This window comes from Muntiacus reevesi, chromosome 20, assembly GCF_963930625.1.
Source record: "Muntiacus reevesi chromosome 20, mMunRee1.1, whole genome shotgun sequence".
Lineage (NCBI taxonomy): Eukaryota > Metazoa > Chordata > Mammalia > Artiodactyla > Cervidae > Muntiacus > Muntiacus reevesi.
The window spans coordinates 38,448,763-38,472,948 of NC_089268.1; the positions used below are offsets into that span (position 1 = coordinate 38,448,763).

General features: G+C 42.7%; 1 protein-coding gene across 1 annotated transcript in view; it reads left to right on the plus strand.

Annotated features, from left to right (window-relative positions):
• Positions 1-24,186, plus strand: part of MBOAT1 (membrane bound O-acyltransferase domain containing 1) — a 111,824-nt gene that overhangs the window by 53,418 nt on the left and 34,220 nt on the right. Inside the window, exons 2-4 of the mRNA XM_065912214.1 lie at positions 6,488-6,633; positions 7,511-7,588; positions 13,481-13,576. Of these exons, the coding sequence (XP_065768286.1) occupies positions 6,488-6,633; positions 7,511-7,588; positions 13,481-13,576 (320 nt within the window). The remainder of the gene's footprint in view (positions 1-6,487; positions 6,634-7,510; positions 7,589-13,480; positions 13,577-24,186) is intronic.

Consider the following 24,186-nt stretch of genomic DNA (forward strand, 5'->3'; position numbering starts at 1 on the left):
ATTGTTCCTATATTAATATGTATTTCACCACTAACTTAGCTGTTTCTCTGATGAGGATAAAGAAACCTTCATTTCAACTACTTGGAATCACTAGGGTTTAAAATTTGTATTATCTCAGGTCAGTGACTTGTCTTCCAGAGTTGTGTTATTTTTTAAAATATTTTTTAATTTATTTGGCTGTGACGGATCTTGGTTGCGACACACGGGGTCTTCATTGTGGGATGTGGGGTCTAGCTCCCTGACCAGGGGTTGAACCCAGACCCTTTGTACTGGGAGCACAGCGTTTTAGCCACTGGATCACCAGGGAAGTCCCAAAACTGTATCATTTTAAAAACATATTTATTATGAAAAAGGTTAAACATAAAGGTGAATGTGGAGATAACAGTAGAGCAAACTTTTCATGTGCCTAACACGCCGCCTCAATGGTTTTAAACTCATGGCCAGCCTTGTTTCATCGATACCAGGGGTTCTTCACCTTGGCGCTATTGACATTTTAGACTGGAAGAGTCTTTGGATGGGAGGCTGTCCTGTGCCTTGTAGGATATTTAGCAGGATTCCTGGCCTCCACCTACTATGCCAGTAGCACTGCACCCCTCCCCGCTTTCTGGTTATGACAACAGGAAGTGTCCCCTGGGGACACACCATCCTGAGTCGGGGCCACTGACTTATACTCACTCCACTCTCCCTCCCTTTGAGATTATTTGGGAGTAGATCCCATAGATTAAGTCAAACCCCTTTGTGGATTTATTTCTAAAATGTAACATACATATATGTAAAATATAATGTCCAGTTTTGTTAACCCTTCAGAGAGGAGAGGAGCAAAGATCCAATAATGTTTGTATATGAGTTGTTGTCAGGTAGCTACTCTTGGCTGCAGAGATGGTCATAGTTCCTACAAGCTATCAGTATTGATATAAACTCGGAAACGCAAAGAAATGGGCATCATGCTCCAGCCTGTGTATATTTTTAAAGCTGTAGTAAAGTATACATGATACAAGGTTTCCCGTTTTAAAGCATGTAGTACGATTTAGCGGCAGTAAGTACACTCACTCTGTCATGCAACTATTACCAAATCATCCATCTCCAGAACTCTCTTCATCTTGTAAAACTGAAACTCCATACCCATTCGGTAATAATCCTCTTCTCTCCACCCCTCAGTCCCTGGCAAGCACCACTCTGCTTTCAGTCTTGATAAATTTTATTTTTCTAAGTACTTCATATGAAGTGAACTGAAAGTCGCTCAGTCATGTCCAACTCTTTGTGACCCCATGGACTACACAGTCCATGGCATTCTCCATGCCAGAATACTGGAGTGGGTAGCCTTTCCCTTCTCCAGGGCATCTTCCCAACCCAGGGATCAAATCCAGGTCTCACGCATTGCGGGTGGATTCTTTACCCGCTGATCTATGAGGGAAGCCTGGTACCTTATATAAGTGGAATCAGATATTTGTCCTTCTGTGTCAGGATTATTTCACTTGGGATAATATCTTTAGGGTTCATCTGTGTTGTAGCATGTGTCAGAATTTCCCCCATTTTAAGGTTGAACAATATTCCATTGTATGTATCTATACCACTTTTTGCTTATCCATTCATCTGTTGATAAACATTTGGGTTGTTTCTGTCTTTTGACTGTTGTGAATAATGCTGCTCTAAACCTAGTGGGCAGGTATCTCTTCAGGACCCTGCTTTCAGTTCTTTTGGGTATACACCCAAAAGTGGAATTGCTGTATTATAATTTTTTGAAGAACCACCGTACTGTTTTCCTTAGCAGCTGTACCATTTTCGATTCCCACCAGCAGTGTACAAGGGTTCTAATTTCTCGAAATCCTTGCCAATGCTCATTATTTTGTTTTTAAAATAATCACCATCCTAATGGGTGTGAAGTGGTATCTAATTGTGGTTCAGCATGTACCTTTTAGGATGTTAGATTACTAGATTACCTAGTAATTAGTACTAGATTACCTAGTAACTAGATTACTAGATTACCTCCAGTAATTGAAAAGCAATTCTGCTAGAACCTTCCTGCTAGAACTAAGTGCTGCCGTTGTGTGTTTTCAATTTCGCCTTAGAATAGTTTGCTCTGGAACCCTCAGCTCGCCATCTGAGGGTTGGCTAAGACTCACCGCTGGGAAGAAGGTGGAGGGGTGGGTTGTGTTTGTGTCCAGGGGGGAAACTTTTAATCCATAGTGAAGTGTTGCATTTGGGCACCGACAGTTCAGGGAAAAGATTCTGGTTAGATGTGGAATCAGAATCCATTAGGGATGGAAGACCACTTCAAAAGGAACTGAAACCCAGAGCATGAAAGTTTCCTCTTCTTTACTTGGGGGTAGTGACAATGTGTTGCTCACTGTCCCCAGTATCCTATGTATGGAGTCAGTCAGTAAATGTTTGTGAAATTAACCCATGAATTACCTAAGTCCAGCCAGTTGATCTTTCAGTGGCAGAACGAGGGCCTTCTGTTGGTTACACATGATATTATGGTGACTATTATAAAAAATAGCAGATTGCTCCCATGGCCAAGTGAGTCGTCTTTTTCTCTTTTTCAATCCCTAGGGTAACAAAGTCAGATGTGATTTTCCCAAAGTGAGGCCCGCTGTTCCTTGACGATAGGTTTAGAGGGGTCTTGAAGACAACCAGCCCAGCTCAGGAGACTTGGGGTTGGCTGACTGATGGATGCAGGCTTTGATCACTCTTAAATCTCTTTCACTTCCTCCTTGCCCATAACTTGCACAGTCCAACCTCCCTCTCCTGTGTTTTTCATTCTGGAAAAGTCCAGCTCGTAATGGGTGCCTCTGTAGGACTCTATTCTAAACCAAGTTGTATCCATCCTGCCTGCATAGAAGAATCACCTGAATGCTTTGAAAAGTCCTGTTGCCAGGCCAGTTACATCAGAATGCTTGAGGGTAGGGCCTAGGCAATGGTATTTTTAAATGTTCCTAACATTCCTCAATTTTCATTTATTTCCTGATTGTCCATCTGAATCGCATCCCTCCTTAACCGTGAACTTCTCATTTACTTTGCGTGTAAAGGGCACACAGTGTTAATGTCATTTTACTTATGGATTATCTGTGTTCTGTTGCCAGGTAGACTATAAGCTCCTGCAGGCAGAGATCTTGCCTTCTTTCTCCTCGAGCCCAGTGGCTCTCCAGCTTGAGTGTGCAGCACAGGCTCTCGGGGGTTGTGATAGATGCAGATTGCTGGGCCCACCCTGGACATAGCTAATAGGCCAGGGGTGGGGCCCGAGAGTGTGTGCTTCTAACACAGGTGAGGCTGCTGGGCTGAAGCCATACTTGTGAGAGCTGCTGTTCTAGCCTCTGAGTGTGAGTGAAAGTCACTCAGTTGTGTCCAACTCTCTGTGACCCCATGGACTATACGGTCCGTGGAATTCTCTGGGCCAGAATACTGGAGTGGGTAGCCTTTCTGAGTCACTCCTCATGGCCAGGGATGCTCAGGATTACTGGCCAGCCAGAAAGAATGGAGCAGATTTCTCCTTGTTTGCGCTTCTGAGTCACTACGTTCCACTGTGGGCTGGTCCCTGGACTGAGAGAGGGAAGGAACGTGTGATTGATCACCTACAGATGATTGTAACTTTGACTTTCTAGTTGCTAGTTCCTTTACATTCAGAACCTTGCTGAGACAGTTATTTTTCTATTTGTGTGTGCATGAGATTTTTATCTTTAAAGATTTTTTTTTATGTGGACCGTTTTTTAAAGTCTTTATTGAATTTGTTATAATATTGCTTCTGTTTTATGTTTTGGGTTTTTGGCCCTGAGGCATGTGGGATCTTCGCTCTCTGACCAGGGAGCAAACCCGCACCCCCTGCATTGGAAGGTGAAATCTTAACACTGGGCTGCCCGGAAGTCCCTATATGTGAGATGCTGGCTGTACATTTAGTCTGTAGAGAGATACGACCAGATCACACAAGAGAGGATCAAACTTCACCTCATCTCTGCCTTTCAAGGTAGAGAGTGAGGGTGGGACGGTAGTGGGAACGTGTTTTTGGAAAGACTTGCGGAAAGCGATCTCCAAATAGAGGGGAAAATCAGCACAGTCAATTCTTCAAAATAAAATTTCCTATGAATTATAAGGAGCATTCTTGTTTTCTTTTATTACCAAAATAGTTAAGCTGGAGTAGAGCTGATGTCGCTTACCTCCAGCCCTGCCATGGAGCAAAGTAACGCTGATGAATTTCACTAACAGTCACAGCTTTTTTGTACCATGAAAAACTGTCAAGGCTGAAGTTGAGGATTTATTCAGATACTATATCCTTGATCCCTTCTAAAAGCAAACTGATACTACAGTTTTCATTCTGAATACTCTGAAAAGGCTAAATTACTTTTCTAGGGTTAACTTAATGGTTAAACCTTTCAATATATTTTGTGTTAAGTCCCTTGCTCTTTCCTAAGGGTATCAGTTCAGTTTAGTTTAGTTGCTCAGTTGTGTCCTACTCTTTGCGACCCCATGGACCACAGCACGCCAGGCCTCCCTGTCCATCACCAACTCCCGGAGTTTACTCAAACTCCTGTCCATTGAGTCGGTGATGCCATCCAACCATCTCATCCTCTGTCATCCCCTTCTCCTCCTGCCTTCAGTCTTTCCCAGCATCAGGGTCTTTTCCAATGAATCATTTCTTCGCATCAGGTGGCCAAAGTATTGGAGTTTCAGCATCAGTCCTTCCAATGAATATTCAGAACTGATCTCCTTTAGGATGGACTGGTTGGATCTCCTTGCAGTCCAAGGGATTCTTAAGAGTCTTCTTCAGTACCACAGTTCAAAAGCATCAATTCTTCAACACTCAGCTTTCTTCCTAGTCCAACTCTCACATCCATACATGACTATTGGAAAAACCATAGCTTTGACTGGACGGACCTTTGTTGGCGAAGTAATGTCTCTGCTTTTTAATATGCTGTCTAGGTTGGTCATAACTTTCCTCCAAGGAGTAAGCGTCTTTTAATTTCATGGCTGCAGTCATCATCTGCAGTGATTTTGGAGTCCCCAAAAATAAAGTCTGTCACTGTTTCCACTGTTTCCCCATCTATTTGCCATGAAGTGATGGGACTGGGTGCCACGATCTTAGTTTTCTGAATGTTGAGCTTTAAGCCAACTTTTTCACTCTCCTCTTTCATTTTCATCAAGAGGCTCTTTAGTTCTTCTTCACTTTCTGCCATAAGGGTGGTGTCATCTGCATATCTGAGGTTATTGATATTTTTCCTGGCAATCTTGATTGCAGCTTGTGCTTCATCCAGCCCAGCGTTTCTCATGATGTACTCTGCATACCTAAGGATATCAGGAAATTATAAATATTTTATAGTTTCTTTCAGGTAAAATATTTTTGAGAGATCATTGAGATTTTTCTAAGGAAATATAGTACCTATTTTGCATAACTAGATAGTTTTGATATTAAAAGTTTAATGCAGGGCTGTCTGTTTTTCTGAGGGTCTTTGGGGTACCCCCCTTGGATTTGGGCAATGCTCTTATTTGTTGTTAATTTAAAATGAGAAAAATTAGAGTCAAAAAACAGCTGATGAGGGACTTCTCTGGTTAAGACTTCACTCCCTGCAGCGGGTTGCAGGTTCGATCCCTGGTTGGGGAGCTAAGATCCCACATACCTCAGGGCCAAAAAACCAAAACTTAAAGCAGAAGCAATATTATCATAAGTTCAATAAAGACTTTTAAAAAATGGCCCACATTAAAAAAATCTTTAAAAAAGCCCCCCCCGCAAACCAGCTGATGATTATTTTGGAGAAGCATTTGATTTCTTACGTATCAGTGAGGGAAAGGGCTTCCCTTGATAGTTCAATTGGTAAAGAATCTGCCTGCAATGCAGGAGACCCTGGTTCAATTCCTGGGTCAGGAAGATCAGCTGAAGAAAGGATAGGCTCCCCACTCCAGTATTCTTGGGCTTCCCTTATGGCTCAACTGGTAAAGAATCTGCCTGCAATGTGGGAGACCTGGGTTCGATCCCTGGGTTGGGAAGATCCCCTGGGGAAGGGAAAGGCTACCCACTCCAATATTCTGGCCTGGAGAATTCCATGGCCTGTGTAGTCCACGGGGTTGCAAAGAGTTGCACGCAACTGAGCGACTTTCACTTCACTTCACAGTGAGGGAAGCCTCAAGGATTTGATTCATCTGCCTCTCAAAAAGAATATGTTCTTTATCTTAGGATAATGCTAAGGGCTGGGGGTAAGGGAAGACGCTCAGCAAAGTGACCTCACAGTCAACTAAGGCTCTTTCCGGTAAAAAAAAATCTCCAATTTGTCGGTGGGAAGGCAACTTTGCCTCATCTCAAAGATTGGAGAAGAAACTTTATCACTTCTTCTACCAGATGAGGGTATGGTTATCTTTTAACCTCCTCCAAATGAATGCTCTACTGATCAGAACATCCATGTTTGAGAAGTATCTTGATGTAGAATCTGAAAGAAGGAGGGAAAGAAGATTCACACACAGGCCAGACAGTAAAGGTTCTGATTCTCATTCCCCCTTATAGGTGAATTTTGTGGCCTGCCAGCTCTTTGCGTTGTTTGCTGCTTTCTGGTTCCGCCTCTACTTGAGTCCTGGTAAAACCAGTCCTGATGTCCGGCATGCGTTTGCCACCATTTTTGGCATCTATTTTGTCATCTTTTGTTTTGGCTGGTGAGTATGAACCTCCTACATTCTAAATGTTTATCATTTGAGTGTTTTTGTGGAGATACTCTTGGCATTTTCCAGACACTAAGGAAGAAAAAAATATGACATTTACTCTTATTGTAAAATAATGGGGATATTGCAGGAATCTCCAGAAACTGAAACCAATAGATTGACTCTAATAGAAGTTAATTCAGTGAGTTTTTCTTAAAATTGGACTTCTGCTGATCTCACCCAGGGTCATGTAAATGGAATGCTCTAAAGTTAAATTTTCCCAGCAAGGAACTTTTCCTAAGTGTTATTGCTATTGGTGTTTTTCTTGTGTCACTGCTAGAGATGCTGGCATTAATCCTGCACTTAGAGTAGAAGAATAGTTTTAGGGCCCGTCTACGGGAATGTGTCTTTCTTTAGCAGGGAAAGCATTTTCTCTACTAGGTAAGCTGGGCAGTTTCCCTGGGAGGGACGCTTCTTAGGAAAGAAGTTCTAGGAATGAACATTTCTAGAAGTCCAGCTTGAGGGAATTTGTTCAGAGTAGTAGCTTATGGCTCCCCTTCCTCCAATGAAAATTTGAGAAAGGATGATGAGTATTTTGAATCACCCCCTGGTCAAAGTGATGGTGTCTGGGGCAGCTCAGTTTTGGTCTTGATACTTTAAAGTTAGAAAGAACTCTCTTCTCTGCAGTTGGAGGTCTTTGTCATGACTTCCTAGTGTCTTATCAAGGTATCTTACTTGCATAGAATGAAAATACTTGATTTATTTTCTCTTAAATAAACATGAGTTGACTGATCACTTGCTTTTTGGTGGGAGTGGAGGTGGAGACTGCCAAGAGATATGATAATATGAAATACATTCGGTGTCCTCCCTTTCTCCCCACGATATCCTGCAGGTATTCTGTGCATCTTTTTGTGCTGGTGTTAATGTGTTATGGAATCATGGTCACTGCGAGCGTATCCAATATTCACAGGTAAGACCCTGAGGATGAACAACCCAAGGTGAGGTTTTTCATGATCTTTAAAATCTGTTTCCAGGATGAAGGGATGCCTTCTCCATTAGCCACATGTGGTATATCCTAAGTTCTCTGGGGTATCGGAAGGGAGGGATGGAAAACCTTAAATGCTGGGGGTCTTCGGAGATGATGCAAACTGTGATGCAAACTGGGACTCAGGGGAAAGAGAGTTTATCAGAATTAGGCAGCCTCATTTGTCATGGCACCAACCTGGAAAGTGGTCACAGTATGGAATACTACTCAGCCATGAAAAGGAATGAATGATTGCTACACACAATGCCATGGATGAATCTCAACATCAATATTCTGGATGAAGGAGATCTCATGAATTCTGTTCTCAAAAAAGCAAACTAATTTGTAGTGACAGAAATCAGATTGGGGTAACTGGCAGTGAGATGGCTCAGGGAGGAGATGTGAAAGGGATCACAAAAGGTGTGAAGCAGCCTGGGGAGGGGGGTGATGAATATGTCTGTTATCTTGAACTTGGCTCTGATTTTCTGAGTGTGACATGTGCCAAAACTTTGGATACTTTAAATATGCCCAAAGAAGTGTTAAAAAAGGAGGAAATATTCTTTACTATATTTTGACTTCAAAGTGAAGAAGTAATTTAATTTTACCTTGAAGGCTGCATGCTTGGAAAATCCAGGAAAATACCTGAAGTGGCCGTCTTGCACTGTCTCTGATTCCTGTGGTTTTTCTGAAACCTCAGAATTAATTCACCCTCTCAGTAACACTGGAATGTGAGCTCTGTGAAAACAAAGACTTTTCTCTCTACTTCTGTAGCCTCAGAGCCTAGAACAATACCTGGCACCAGTAAAGACTCAGTAAATATTTATGGAATGAATGACTGAATATACTTGAAAAGACATTCACCCTTCGTTGGCTTCCTTTTTGGTGACTTCTCTGGGAAAGCAGACGCCTTATTTCAACCTCGGAAAACTCTTTGATTAAGGCTATTAGCACAATAGTTTTCTTTCTTAAAAGCATTGGAATTTAATTTTTTAGTGTATCGTCTTGTAATTACTTCCAATAAATTTCTGGTTTGCAAGGGAAAATATTTTTGCCTGCTTTTAACTTGGATAGTCATTGAACTTCGTATTCAAATGAACTTGGGAAATTTGAATTCTAGTCATCTCTCTGCTAAGTGTCTTCCTTAAAGGAGATAGAGTCATTCCTTCAGAAGGGAAATAGGAAATCTGTATTTCTATAATTTGTTGAGAATGGATTTGGGAAATGCTTCATGTTGTGACAAAATGCTTTTTTTTTCAGTGGGAGGTTAAAATGTGTGGCTTTTCGTCCACTCGACACTGGAAGCTATTAAATGATGAGTAAAAATGTCGCATCTCTAAAGCAGGTTTCCAGCTACCTTACAAACTGTAATTTGTCAGCTCTCCCTGCATCTGTGTGACGCTGGTGAGGTGGGGTCCACCTTTCAGAGGGTCCAGCTGTATTTCCAGGCTTGCTGTCTCCAGCCAGAAGTGGGATCCTCCAGCCTTGGTAGGGAGATCCCTTCACAGGCAGGCTCCGGCTGTTTCTTCACGATTGCATTGTGGTAGCAGAGGGCCGTGTCATAAGACTGGAAAGAAAAAAATGCCAGAACAAGTTCTTCTCCTCCTTCTGTGCTTGTGTGGTTGCCAGTACTGCCGAAGGCAGGAGTGGTTCACATTTCCCCGTGGAGAGAAGTTGTTTCCTCTTGCTGCTGGGAAAGAACAGTAGGCAGGAGTCAGGAAACCTGGCTGTTTCCAGCGGCATGAGGTTGGAAAAGCCAGGTGGCTTCTCTGCGTGTCGGGCTTCCCGCCTATGCAATGTGGGGTTTGTCGTGGGGTTTGTTGTTTAGTTGCTGAGTCTTGTCTGATTCTTTGCGACCTCATGGACTGTAGCCCACCAGGCTCCTCTGTCCATGGAATTTCCCAGGCAAGAACACTGGAGTGGGTTCCATTTCCTACTCCAGGGGATTTTCCCGATCCAGGAATTGAACCCACATCTCCTGCATTGGCAGGAGGATTCTTTACCACTGAGCCACCAGGGGATGGTTTGAGCTTAAGTTTGCTTCAAGATTGCTGGGTTCTTTGTGAATTGTTTTCCTCTGCCTTCCCCTGAGTTATGAGTTGTGTTCTATGCACAGCTGGGAATAGGCAGGGAAAGACTGGTACTTGCTGCCGTGTGGACCTAACCCACTGCAGAGCTGCCTGTTATTCAGGATTTATCTAGAGAGTTCGTGGAGTACTGATTCTGTTTCCTTCCCAGGCCACTCTGTTGGGCAAAAATCACGGGTGTTCACTTACCTTATATGAACCCACTGAAACAGAATACAGTACCTCTTGGATGGAAGGCCTCGAGTGGGAACTTGGCGATGCAGTTACCAACTTTTGAGGCGAAGCTCTCTTAAATATGTTTCATTATTTTGATACATAAACTCTTATTGAGTATATAAATATACAACTACATTTACTATTTCCTATCATTATGGCAAATATATTCTTTCTAGGACAACTCTATAGGATACAGATTTTTTTTTTTCCCTGAGATGAAAAATGATGAAAGTTCAGAGAGGTGAATGGGTATACGTGCTCGGTCATTCAGTCGTGTCTGGCTCCTTGGTTAGCCCTCCAGGCTCCTCTGTCCATGAAATTTCCCAGGCAAGAATACTGGAGTTGGTTCCATTTCCTACTCCAGGGTATCTTTCCAATCCAGGGATCAAACCCGCATGGCTTGTGTCTCCTGCGTTGGCAGGCGGATTCTTTCCACCTGGAAAGCCTCAGGTGTACAAATGTCTCTGCAGTTCAGTGAGTTTTCACAAAGTGAATACGCCCCTGCAACTGCCACGAAGGTCAGTGAGGATTGTGTTACCACCATTTATGTTCCAATCTCTACCACACCCTTCCTTCCTAAAATAATGACTAGCCTGACTTCTCACACCTGCAGGTGAGTTTGGCCAGTGCTTGGATTTGAACTCATGTTGGTCTGTGCCCAGAATACATGGTCTGTCTGCTGCTCCTGGATTCAGACTTCTCGGGGGAAATGAATGTATTGCTCTATTGTTTAGGGACTCAGTACTTGGCCCCACCCTTGGTAGGTGGGTTGTATTATAATAATTGAATTGAACTTGGTTTTCTCTCTGAGTGAGGGGTCCTGGGAAGGCATGGGTGTAGCTCCTTTTGATTTGAAAGGATTCTGGAAAAGTCTCTCGAAGCTTCTTTGTGCTACTGCCTTGACCCCTGTGAACTGGCTTGGGAAGGGGAATAGATACTGGAGGAGGGAAAAGGTTTAACTCCATTCTAGTGCTTCAGCTCATAAGGGAGTTTTTTCTTAAACATTTGCTTTCTGCACCATCTTCTTGGTCTGGAAAGGGTTACGGTTGAACCCAAGGGAGGGAAAAATCATTTCTGCGTGGTAACATCTTTGCTTGCAAATAATGAGGAGAGCTAAAGTCGTGGAATGCTTTACTGTATCTGGCTTAGCATCCTGCTTTCCCTTGCTACCAAATGAATGTTTATTATCCCTTCTTTACTATTCCTGAGGTTGATCCAGGCTTCATGAGTTATTTTAATGTGAATTTGTGAATTAAAACATCATTCGGTATCAAAATATACATCTTCCCAGTTTTATTACATTTGCTTGAAAATCATCCTTGTGAATTTATGTCTCTTTTTGATGGGCTCCTGAACCGTTCAGTTCAGTTCTGTTCAGTCGCTCAGTCGTGCCTGACTCTTCGTGACCCCATGGACTGCAGCACGCCAGGCTTCCCTGTCCATCACCAACTTCCGGAGCTTGCTCAGACTTATGTCCAGTGAGTCGATGATGCCATCCAACCATCTCATCCTCTGTCATCCCCTTCTCCTCCTGCCTTCAATCTTTCCCAGCATCAGGGTCTTTTCCAGTGAGTCAGTTCTTCGCATCAGGTGGCCAAAGTATTGGAGTTTCAGCTTCAACATCAGTCCTTCCAATGAATATTCAGGACTGATTTCCTTTAGGATGGACTGGTTGGATCTCTTTGCAGTCCAAGGGACTCTCAAGAGTCTTCTTCAACACCACAGTTCAAAAGCATCAATTCTTCTGCACTCAGCTTTCTTTATGGTCCAGCTCTCACATCCATGCATGACTACGGCAAAAACCATAGCTTTGACTGTATGGATCTTCATCAGCAAAGTAATGTCTCTGCTTTTTAATATGCTGTCTAGATTGGTCATAACTTTTCTTCCAAGGTGTTTAATGTTCTCAGTTTAGTTCATTTCAACTAATAGTTAACTGAACCACTCGGTGGCTGAGAGTTTGGGTGCTCAAGGTCACAATGAATTGGGGAAACAGATACAGACGTGTAATTTTAATGTCATGATGATATATGTTAGCATGTGGCACTGGAGAAACACAGGCAGTTGAGCCGTGAATTGTGTTAGGAGTTGGGGTGGGGTGGATGGAGTAAGACTATGCTAGGTGACATTAGAGCTCAGCCATATCAGATAATTTGTGTCCAGACAGACCATAGGAGGCAGCAAAGAGTTGCAGGCAGAGGAAGGAGAAAGAAATCTGGCCTGAAAATTCAGGATTTAATTGTGGGAAGGGAGCAGTCTGGTGTGGTTTAGCACATGGTGGACATGGAACATGATCCAGAAAGTTCGGAACTGCTAAGGTAGAGCTTAGCATGTGAAGCACCTTGAATGCTGTATTCAGGAGTTTTGATGTGATTAGACAGTAGGGAGTAGGGATGGGGTGGATGAGCGAGACTTTTTTTTTTCTTAAACGGCTCTATTTATTTATCTATGGCTGCGCTGGGTCTTTGTTGCTGTGCCCGGGCTTTCTCTCGTTGCAGACAGAGAGGGCTACTCTCTAGTCGTGGTACATCTGGCTTCTCTTGCTGTGGAGCATGTGTTCTAGGGCACGTGGGCTTCAGTAGTTGTGGTGCTTGGGGTTGGTTGTCCTGTGGCATGTGGGATCTTCCCGAATCAGGGATAGACCCCTGCGACTTTTAAGTCAAGAAACATTCATTTATTGTGTGTTCATTCAACACTGGCAACAGTAGCAGCTAGTGGTGAATGAAACACACATGATCATCCCTACTTTCATGGGACTTTCAGGCTTGTAAGGGAGACGGTGGTTAATCAGATTATCACATATCTTTATATGTTCAAGTTGATTAATGTTTTTAATGGCATGCATGTGTGTGTGTGTGTGTGTGTGTACCTTGCTGGTTTATGCTATAGGACGATCCTCTGAAGGAGGCCGGGGAGTGAACAGGAGAAAGTGGAAATTGGAGCCTCGGGCATCAGCAAGGGAGGGAGGGTCCTGAGCAGAGCACTGGGACGGCTGAGACCTAAGGAGTAGCGGGGAGGAAGGTTCGCTGAGCAAGAGCCTGGGAAGAACCAGAGAGCTGGGAAGGAAATGAGGAGCATGGAAGCCAAGGGAACAAAGTGTTTCAGGAAGGGAGTGGTTGGCAATAGGACGATTTGTATTTTAGGAAGATCACTGTGTAAACAGGATGGTTTGGGAAGAGGAGGATCTGAGTGCAGGACCTTATAGGTCCGAGGTTCGCAGCGCTGGCTGCACGTTGGAGCTGACACCTGCCAGATGCACCCTTATCAATGAAATCAGAATATCCGGGGGTGGGGCCAGTTACTCCCCAGGTGATTCTGTCATGCTGCCGGAGTTGAGAACGGCTGCAGTGGCCCAGATGAGAAAAGATGAAGGGCTGAGAGCCGTGGGTGTGCAAGTGAGGAGCAGAGATGCGCTGGGGAGGGAGGTGGGCCGGATAGGACTTTGTGGCTAATCGCATGTGGGGGTGAGGGAGAGAAGGAAGAGAAAGTGGACTGAGTGCATGCACAGTGATCTGATCCTCGGTGTTTTTGGTTGCAGATACTCCTTTTTTGTAGCGATGGGCTACCTTACAATCTGCCACATCAGTCGAATCTACATCTTCCACTACGGAATTCTCACTACAGATTTTTCTGGGTGAGTATCTTCATTTGCATTGCGGTGGTTGGATGGCTGACTTTGACTCAGTCCCTTGGAGGTCTGTAAAGATCAAGAACACGGGTACGAATCATCAGTGACTTGGTTAAATCATTTGGTAAGACTGTGCTCATGAGGTTGAGGTTGGAGATTTGATTGCTCCATAGGATGGTGAGCTCTGCCATTGTTGTGAGGCAGGGGTCGCCAACCACATACCGTAGGCTCTGTCTGGTTACAGACAGAGGCTCCACTTGTTTCTGTAGTTATACTGGAACATGCCCAGACACTTACTCATGTATTTGTTATCTGCGGCTGGTTTTCACACTATGGTGGTAGCGCTGAGTAGTTATGACAGAAACCATATGACCTTACAGAAGCCAAAATATTTCCTGTCTTGCTCTGTACAGAAAAGTCTGCCAACCCCTATTCTAAGGTCCCAAACACAGGGTTGGTGTTTTATCTCTTACTAGTTAATAACACAAAATTCTTCCATAGTAGCTGATAAACATTGGGTTGGCCCAAAAGTTCGTTCGGATTTTTCCATGTGATGTTGTGGAAAAAGCCAGATGAACTTTTTGGCCAATCCAACAGCTGCTACATGAGCCCCATTGGGTGCCCCCAGCTGCTCTGGCCTTCTCCCCAGACCCTCTCCCCAGCTCCCCCAGACTTCCGGCAACCAGAAGGGTAACGTCTGGCAGAGCAGGGGTCTCCATACTTCCTGTAAAGTTTTGTCTGTCACCGTGGCCTTCACCCGGGGGGCCACCCCTCTCCTAGTGGGTCACCTACTGACGCTGACGGTGAATCAGTGAAAAATTTGTGCTCTGCTGATGCCCTTTCAGGAACAGCTTTTTGTGAATCTTGAGGAACAGGCACTACAGCAGAGACACTCGTCCTCACACGTCTTGTATTATCCACGTCACTTCCATAGGAGTTCAGTTCTCTTCTATGCAGGCAGTCTGAGGTCAGGGAGAGCCTGGGTTCTCCCCTCAGGTTGACCTGCCTTTCATGGGCTGAGTTGGTAGAGAGTAATCAATGAAATAAGGGCTACAGCTTACCACTCATTTGTAGGAACTTCCCAAGTTGTGCAGCCAAACTCTTCCACTGTCATGAGGCTTCAGGAGGCGAAGTGTCGCTTGGAACACAAAAACGGTTGTGTTGAAATTTCCACAACCCTCGTTTGGCCTCAGACTGGCTTTCTGGACAAGGTTCCTCTTACCCTCAGCCCTCTGGGTTTTGCCTGTTTCTCTTTGAGTTGCGTCCTTTCTTTCTTTCTTTCCTTCCAGATTGTGGACCACTATTTTTCAGTTTTCCTGAAACAAGTTCACAAACTGCTTTTTTTTTTTTAAATGATGTGTATGGCTAACAAAATATGGAAAATATGCGAGCAACAAAGATTAGCAAAGTTGTAGCATTAAAAGTAATATCAAAATTGTGGTCATAACTCTCCTTAGAGTTTAATCAACAAACTTCAGTTTTTTTGGTTTAACCCCAGAACTGTGTCTCCCGTTCCCCACACTTAGAACTCCTGGCACATCATAGTGAAAGTAAAGTCGCTCAGTCGTGTCCAACTCTTTACAACCCCATGGACTGCAGCCTACCAGGTTCCTCCGTTCGTGGGATTTTCCAGGCAAGAATACTGGAGTGGGTTGCTATTTCCTTCCCCAGGAGAGCTTCCTGACCCAGAGATTGAACCCGGGTCTTCCCATGTTGTAGGCAGACACTTTACTGCCTGAACCACCATGGAAGAACAGCCGGCACGTCATAGGTGCTCATTAAATGGATGAGTTAAATACTCTCGTATTTGAGAACGCCAAAAGGGTGTGGGGCAGGATTATAAAAATGAAAATCCTGCATTGCGATTGCTTTGAAAGCATCTTTGCTTCCCGTTACCTTCTCAATCTGTGTTAGAGAAAACCACTCCGGAGATAGTGGATGGAGATTGAATAAGAGCATAGCCATCGCTGATCAGATCCACACTCCAGGGAAGCGCTTGGGTCCTGCCTTGGAAGATACCTTCATTCATCATTCAGCAGACCTGACTGAGAGCCTGTAGATGGCAGGCACAATTACGGGAGACAGAGGTGGGGAGAGACTGAGGAAGAATGAATGTGCAGTGACCCATTTCAGGTTTGCATATAGGAAGGTTGCATGCGAGCGTGTCATCACGTACTGGTTTGATGAGTGTTCCCCTAATTCATGTCCACTTGGAGCCTCGGAATATGTTCTTATTTAGAAACAGGACCTTTGCAGGTGTACCTAGCTAATGTGAGGGCGTGCTAGATTAGGATGGGCACTACATTCACATGGTGGGTGTCCTTATAAGAAATCCACGAGAGAGAGGCAGAGACGCACAGAGGGAGGGGTGGCCACGTGAAGACGGAGGCAGAGAGAAGAGTGATGCGGCCACAAGCCAAGGGACTCTGGGGGTTGCCGTCCGCCCCGAGGAGCTAGGGAGAAGCAGGGAACATTCTCCCTCAGAGCTTTCAGAAAAACCCAACTCTGCCAGCACCTTGCTTTTGGCCTTTCTGACCTCCAGAACTGTCAGACAGTAAGGTTTTTTTGGTTTGAAGGCACCCATTGTGTTATGGCGGCTCTAGGAGATGAATATCCATTGCTCTGATTTCATATATATCTGCTGACCGCGGTCCCCGGCTCCTGGTCACACAGGTCACATTGCCTGCCCCTGCACATCCCTCCCTGCCCTCGTGACATCTCCTCCAGTGGTTTTGTCCATAAAACTCGAACGATTGTTACGTCATTTTTAGTATAATTGCAATTGTGGAAAGTTACCAAAAGGGAAGGATAGAGGGCAAGTTATGGGAAGACAGTCATGTGTTTTTGAAACGGGGTGGATCTGGGGTTTGACAGCAGCGGAGGACAGGAGTTCCTGTCCACTCCACCGTCAGCGGCGTAGGCGACATCGTGCTACATTTCCTTACGTGGTGTTTGTCCTCTGGCATTTTTGGGTCTGCTTGTTTTAAGAAATCTCTGACTTTACATATAAAAGTGCAGACTGTTTCAACGAGAAAGGGCACTTCTCTTCGGGAAAGGAGACAACGAAAATGTGTCTGCTCCTGTACATTGAAAGTGATTTAGATCTCTAATTGGCAAGTGACCATACTATGTTCAGTTCTTGGAAGGTATGTATCTTTTTTTTTTTTTTTTAATTATAGGGCATTCTTAGGCAGCAGCATTATTTTTCCCCTGTCACCATAAATGCACAGTGCCTCACTGATATAAATCCATCTTCTTGGGTAATGTCAGAAACATAAATGGAGAGGTAGAAACTGGAAATTGACAAGATGTTTTACATCACAAATGGTCAATAAGAGAGATTCTTTCCCAGTGTCTGTTCTCATTGTGTTGGTTGCTCAGTCATGTCCAACTCTTTGTGACCTCATGGACAGTAGCCCACCAGCCTCCTCTGTCCATGGAATTTTCCAGGCAAGAATATAGGAGTGGGTTGCCATTTGCTTCTCCAGGGGATCTTCCCAACCCAGAGATCAAACCCGCATCAGATTCTTTACCGTCTGAGCCACCCGGGAAGCCCCAGTGGGAAACAGTCCTCATTATGAACATAAAAGCAACCAGCAGTTCTCTTTCAGAATGGAATTTGTTTATGTTGGTCTAAGAATCTTATTTAGGATTTTGTTGAAGAATCAAGCAGTGATTTGAAATTACACTTGGTGTTTTAAGGCAGCAGCCTGATGTGATAGCTTTTCTCTTCTGAGCATGCATGCCTACCTATGTGCTTAACACTGATGCTTAGAGCAAGAGCACAGACAGGAGTTGACAAGAAATGGATTATGTTAGGGTTGTTACAGTGATGTATGTGTGTGAGTTACTCAGTTGTGTCTGACTTTTTGCAACCCCACGGATCCTGCCAGTCTCCTCTGTCCATGGAATTCTCCAGGCAAGAATACTGGAGTAGATTGCCATTCCCTTCTCCAACAATGATGTATATATATATGTTTCTAATTTGGGGGAGCACATAAACTTGTACTTCAGATTATTCTGGGGCTTGAAATGTTATCATTCTGAAAGTAATCAAAACTGGTGTGAATGGTGAGGGTAACACACAAGATTCACTTTTATTAGTGGTGCTGATTTCACTTGTATCAGTACATAGAGGCCAGTGGCTCTGTGTTTTCTCTGTGAATGCAGGTTATTAAAAATATGGGAAGACTTAACTGTTCTCCCCGGGGAAGCTCAACAATTGCTTGTAATAAAGCTGATACTTGATTCCTTTTAAGTCTGTGATAGTGAACTGGTTGTTTTTTGCTCACAGAAGGGTGCAAATCGAGTTTTCTTCTGAGGGAAACAGCACGAGGGAACCTTAATCCTTTTGCAGACAGGGCCAGATTCAGGCAGATGATTGCTCTGTCATCAGGATGGCAGTTTGAGTTGCTCATGCTTTTTTGAAAACATCATGAAATGAGAACTTTTATACGCCGCTAGTGGGACTGTAAATTGGTACAACTGTTCTGGAAGGCAACTTAGCCACAGATTTTAAGCAAGAAGGTTTTTAAAATTTATATCCTATTGTACATTCCTAGGAACTGAATTACCTGAAGGAAATAAAATTTACTCATAGGTGTGTTCAACTATTGTCAATAATAGTTCAAAATTGGAAACATCCTAAATGGTCCGAAAGAGGTGAATGGTTAAATTATGATACTAAATGGGAATTCCTTAGTTGTCCAGTGGTTCAGACTCCACACTGTCACTGCTAAGGTCATAGGTTCAATCCCTGGTGGGGAAACTAAGACCCCACAAGCCACATGGTGTAGCCAAGAAAGTTAAAGAAATAAATTCTGGTACTAATATGCATCCATTAAAATGATGTCTTCAAAGAATATCTAATAACACTGGAAATGCTTACAATATAATGGAAAATCAGTTCAGTTCAGTTGCTCAGTCGTGTCCGACTCTTTGAGACCCCATGAATCACAGCACGCTAGGCCTCCCTGTCCATCACCAACTCCCAGAGCTTACTCAAACTCATGTCCATCGAGTCGGTGATGCCACCCAGCCATCTCATCCTCTGTCGTCCCCTTCTCCTCCTGCCCCCAATCCCTCCCAGCATCAGGGTCTTTTCCAGTGAGTCAACTCTTCGCATGAAGTGGTCAAAGTATTGGATCAAAACCACACACACAAAAATACATGTATTGAGATTCCATTTTCATGAATGTGAACATGGTGGGGGGAAAGAGTGGAGGGAAATAAATGCAAGACAGTGATTCTGTCTAGGGTTGGGGAGTGGTCTTTATTGGTGATTTCAATAATAGTTTTTAAAACTTATATATAATAAGTTTTAAATGTCATTTAAATATAATACAATTGAATGCATACTGTGCATGCTTATCATGGTGAACTGCGGCCTGCACCAGTGGAACAATAGCCATTTGTGTTCGCAGTTATCCTGTTGGGCATTCTAGAAATACCACTCACTCACACCCCTTGGGGTAGTAGAGCTCATTTGCCTTGTTGTTTCATGGGAGATGTTTTCCTCTGTTGGTTTGTTATAATCCCGATCACTGCACTGAGCAGCCCAGTATCTGCAAGTAGGTGGGGGTCTGTGTCTTGGATTATATTACTTTTTGATTGAAATGCAACATGGATGGTATTATGGTATTTGAATTTTATCCTCAGTCAGTAACTCTGAAGTCTCAGGAAGCTGTGCTGTCTGAGTTTGGCATCTGATCTACTCATTGGTTTAAATAAATTGACGAATGAAAAAGTGTTCAGAATGGACATCCTCTGAGCAGGAGCATATGGCACTGCTCCTTACACCCACAGGAAAGTAAGAATGTAGGAGGAGTCTAACTCCATTTCCTTACCTATAGGTTGGCAGTGTGTGTTTTATAAGCCCATGATTCCATGTGTGAGTTGTTTCTTAAGTTGCTAGAACTTTCTTCAGATATTTCAAACAGAAACACTATATTATTGAAAGTATAGTCTGGGTGATGAGTAACAATATTTGACCCATGGCTTCTTTCTTTTGCCCCCCAGAAGGGAGATTTTTTTCATCAAGAATGATAACAATATGATTCTTACATAGACCTAAAGGGACAGATTTCATATGGAATAACTGTTACTCATTTACATTGATCCAGATGTTTACTATTATGCATTTTGTTAGTCTGGGTTCTGTGAGAAGTGGATGCCAAGGTGGGAACAGAAGTATGAGATGTGCTGGGTGAAATACCTGTGAGGGAAAACGTGGAGGCAACTAAACGGGGAGGCTCTTCCATCTGGGAGAGCCGTCAGATGGAAATGCCCGTCTGGCCCCTGAGACGGAGAGGAAAGGAGGGGGCTGAGGTCTTGGACTGCAGTGCAGTTCTAGTAATATTTCAGCGAGTTCAGTGGTAAGTCCTCGAGCTCGAATCCCCAGCTGAGGAGCACCATACCTGGCCTTGGAGGGTCCTGCTGGGTACCCAGCTGTGCTCAGTCATTGTCTGGACACAGCCTCAGGAGGTGTGGGCTCAGCACCAGCAAGGCGGTGGAACCAGAGGATGCAGCTGGAGCCAGTCAATTACACATCCCCAGCAGCCAATCAGAGAGCTGCTTTCTCACGCCCATTGTTTCTGTGAATAGATACTAAATGCTTTGCTGAACATGTGTCTCATTGTGGGATACATCAAATCTAACCCCAAGTAAAGGAAAACAAATGTTACATTTCTTTAAAAGTTTTTTTAAATTTTATATTAGAGAGTGGTTGATGAGTAACAGTTGTTAGTTTCAGGCATACAGCAAAGTGATTCAAAGATAAATATGTATCCTTTTTTCAAATTCTTTTCCCATTTAGGTTATTACAAAATAGTGTTCCCTGTGCGATACAGTAGGTCCTTGTTGGTTTCTATTTTAATTATAGCATTGTGTACCTGTCCATTCCAAACTCCCAATCTATCCTCCCCACCCCACACCTCATTTTTCCCCACTGGTAACCATATGCATTTTCTAAGCCTGTGAATCTGTTTCTGTTTTGTAAATAAGTTCATTTGTGTGAATTTTTTAAGATTCTACATATAAGTGATATGATATTTGTGTTTCTCTGACTTAATTCACTTAGTTTGATCATGTCCATGTTCTTCCATGTTGTTGCAAATGGCATAATTTCATTTTTTTTTTTTTTTTGCCTTTTTTTAAAATTTATTTTTCAGTGGGTTTTGTCATACATTGATGTGAATCAGCCATAGAGTTACACGAATTCCCCATCCCGGTTTCCCATCCCACCTCCCTCTCCACCCGATTTCTCTGGGTCTTCCCAGCCCAACAGGCCCGAGCACTTGACTCATGCTTCCCACCTGGGCTGGTGGTCTGTTTCACCACAGACAATATACATGCTGTTCTTTCGAAACATCCCACCCTCCCCTTCTCCCACAGAGTTCAAAAGTCTGTTCTGTACTTCTGCGTCTCTTCTGCCCTGCATATAGGGCCATCGTTACCATCTTTCTAAATTCCGTATATATGTGTTAGTATACTGTAATGTTCTTTATCTTTCTGGCTTACTTCACTCTGTATAATGGGCTCCAGTTTCATCCATCTCATTAGAACTGATTCAAATGAATTCTTTTTAACGGCTGAGTAATATTCCATGGTGTATATGTACCACAGCTTCCTTATCCATTCGTCTGCTGATGGGCATCTAGGTTGCTTCCATGTCCTGGCTAATATAAACAGTGCTGCGATGAACATTGGGGTGCACGTGTCTCTTTCAGATCTGGGTTCCTCAGTGTGTATGCCCAGAAGTGGGATTGCTGGGTCATATGGCAGTTCTATTTCCAGTTTTTTAAGAAATCTCCACACTGTTTTCCATAGTGGCTGTACTAGTTTGCATTCCCACCAACAGTGTAAGAGGGTTCCCTTTTCTCCACACCCTCTCCAGCATTTATTGCTTGTAGACTTTTGGAGAGCAGCCATCCTGACTGGTGTGTAATGGTACCTCATTGTGGTTTTGATTTGCATTTCTCTGATAATGAGTGATGTGGAGCATCTTTTCATGTGTTTGTTAGCCATCTGTATGTCTTCTTTGGAGAAATGTCTGTTTAGTTCTTTGGCCCATTTTTTGATTGGGTCATTTATTTTTCTGGAATTGAGCTTCAGGAGTTGCTTGTATATTTTTGAGATTAATCCTTTGTCTGTTTCCTCATTTGCTATTATTTTCTCCCAATCAGAGGGCTGTCTTTTCACCTTACTTATAGTTTCCTTTGTTGTGCAAAAGCTTTTAAGTTTCATTAGGTCCCATTTGTTTATTTTTGCTTTTATTTCCAATATTCTGGGAGGTGGGTCATAGAAGATCTTGCTGTGATTTATGTCAGAGAGTGTTTTGCCTATGTTCTCCTCTAGGAGTTTTATAGTTTCTGGTCTTACATTTAGATCTTTAATCCATTTTGAGTTTATTTTTGTGTATGGTGTTAGAAAGTGTTCTAGTTTCATTCTTTTACAAGTGGTTGACCAGTTTTCCCAGCACCACTTGTTAAAGAGATTGTCTTTTTTCCATTGTATATCCTTGCTTCCTTTGTCAAAGATAAGGTGTCCATAGGTTAATGGATTTATCTCTGGGCTTTCTGTTCTGTTCCATTGATCTATATTTCTGTCTTTGTGCCAGTACCATACTGTCTTGATGACTGTGGCTTTGTAGTAGAGTCTGAAGTCAGGCAGGTTGATTCCTCCAGTTCCATTCTTCTTTCTCAAGATTACTTTGGCTATTCGAGGTTTTTTGTATTTCCATACAAATTGTGAAATTATTTGTTCTAGTTCTGTGAAAAATACCGTTGGTAGCTTGATAGGGATTGCATTGAATCTATAGATTGCTTTGGGTAGAATAGCCATTTTGACAATATTGATTCTTCCAGTCCATGAACACGGTATGTTTCTCCATCTGTTTGTGTCCTCTTTGATTTCTTTCATCAATGTTTTATAGTTTTCTGTGTATAGGTCTTTTGTTTCTTTAGGTAGATATACTCCTAATTATTTTATTCTTTTTGTTGCAATGGTGAATGGTATTGTTTCCTTAATTTCTCTTTCTGTTTTTTCATTGTTAGTGTATAGGAATGCAAGGGATTTCTGTGTGTTAATTTTATATCCTGCAATTTTACTATATTCATTGATTAGCTCTAGTAATTTTCTGGAAGAGTCTTTAGGGTTTTCTATGTAGAGGATCATGTCATCTGCAAACAGCGAGAGTTTCACTTCTTCTTTTCCTATCTGGATTCCTTTTACGTCTTTTTCTGCTCTGATTGCTGTGGCCAAAACTTCCAACACTATGTTGAATAGTAGTGGTGAGAGTGGGCATCCTTGTCTTGTTCCTGATTTCAGAGGAAATGCTTTCAATTTTTCACCATTGAGGGTGATGCTTGCTGTGGGTTTGTCATATATAGCTTTTATTATGTTGAGGTATGTTCCTTCTATTCCAGCTTTCTGGAGAGTTTTAATCATAAATGAGTGTTGAATTTTGTCAAAGGCTTTCTCTGCATCTATTGAGATAATCATATGGTTTTTATCTTCCAATTTGTTAATGTGGTGTATTACGTTGATCGATTTGCGGATATTAAAGAATCCTTGCATTCCTGGGATAAAGCCCACTTGGTCATGGTGTATGATTTTTTTAATATGTTGTTGGATTCTGTTTGCTAAAATTTTGTTAAGGATTTTTGCATCTATGTTCATCAGTGATATTGGCCTGTAGTTTTCTTTTTTTGTGGCATCTTTGTCTGGTTTTGGAATTAGGGTGATGGTGGCCTCATAGAATGAGTTTGGAAGTTTACCTTCATCTGCAATTTTCTGGAAGAGTCTGAGTAAGACAGGTGTTAGCTCTTCTCTGAATTTTTGGTAGAATTCAGCTGTGAAGCCATCTGGTCCTGGGCTTTTGTTTCCTGGAAGATTTTTGATTACAGTTTCGATTTCCTTGCTTGTGATGGTTCTGTTAAGATCTTCTATTTCTTCCTGGTTCAGTTTTGGAAAGTTATACTTTTCTAAGAATTTGTCCATTTCATCCAAGTTGTCCATTTTATTGGCATAGAGCTGCTGGTAGTAGTCTCTTATGATCCTTTGGATTTCAGTGTTGTCTGTTGTGATCTCACCCTTTTCATTTCTTATTTTGTTAACAAGTATGAAAGAGGAAATTAATAGTAACACAATAATAGTGGGAGACTTTAATACCCCACTCACAACTATGGATAGATCAACTAAACAGAAAATCAATAAGGAAACACAAACCTTAAATGATACAATGGACCAGCTAGACCTAGTTGATATCTATAGGACATTTCACCCCAGAACAATCAACTTCACCTTTTTCTCAAGTGCACACGGAACCTTCTCCAGAATAGATCACATCCTAGGCCATAAATCTGGTCTTGGAAAATTCAAAAAAATTGAAATCATTCCAGTCATCTTTTCTGACCACAGTGCAGTAAGATTAGATCTCAATTACAGGAAAAAAATTGTTAAAAATTCAAACATATGGAGGCTAAATAACACGCTTCTGAATAACCAACAAATCATAGAAGAAATAAAAAAAGAAATAAAAATATGTATAGAAACGAATGAAAATGAAAACACAACAACCCAAAACCTATGGGACACTGTAAAAGCCGTGCTAAGGG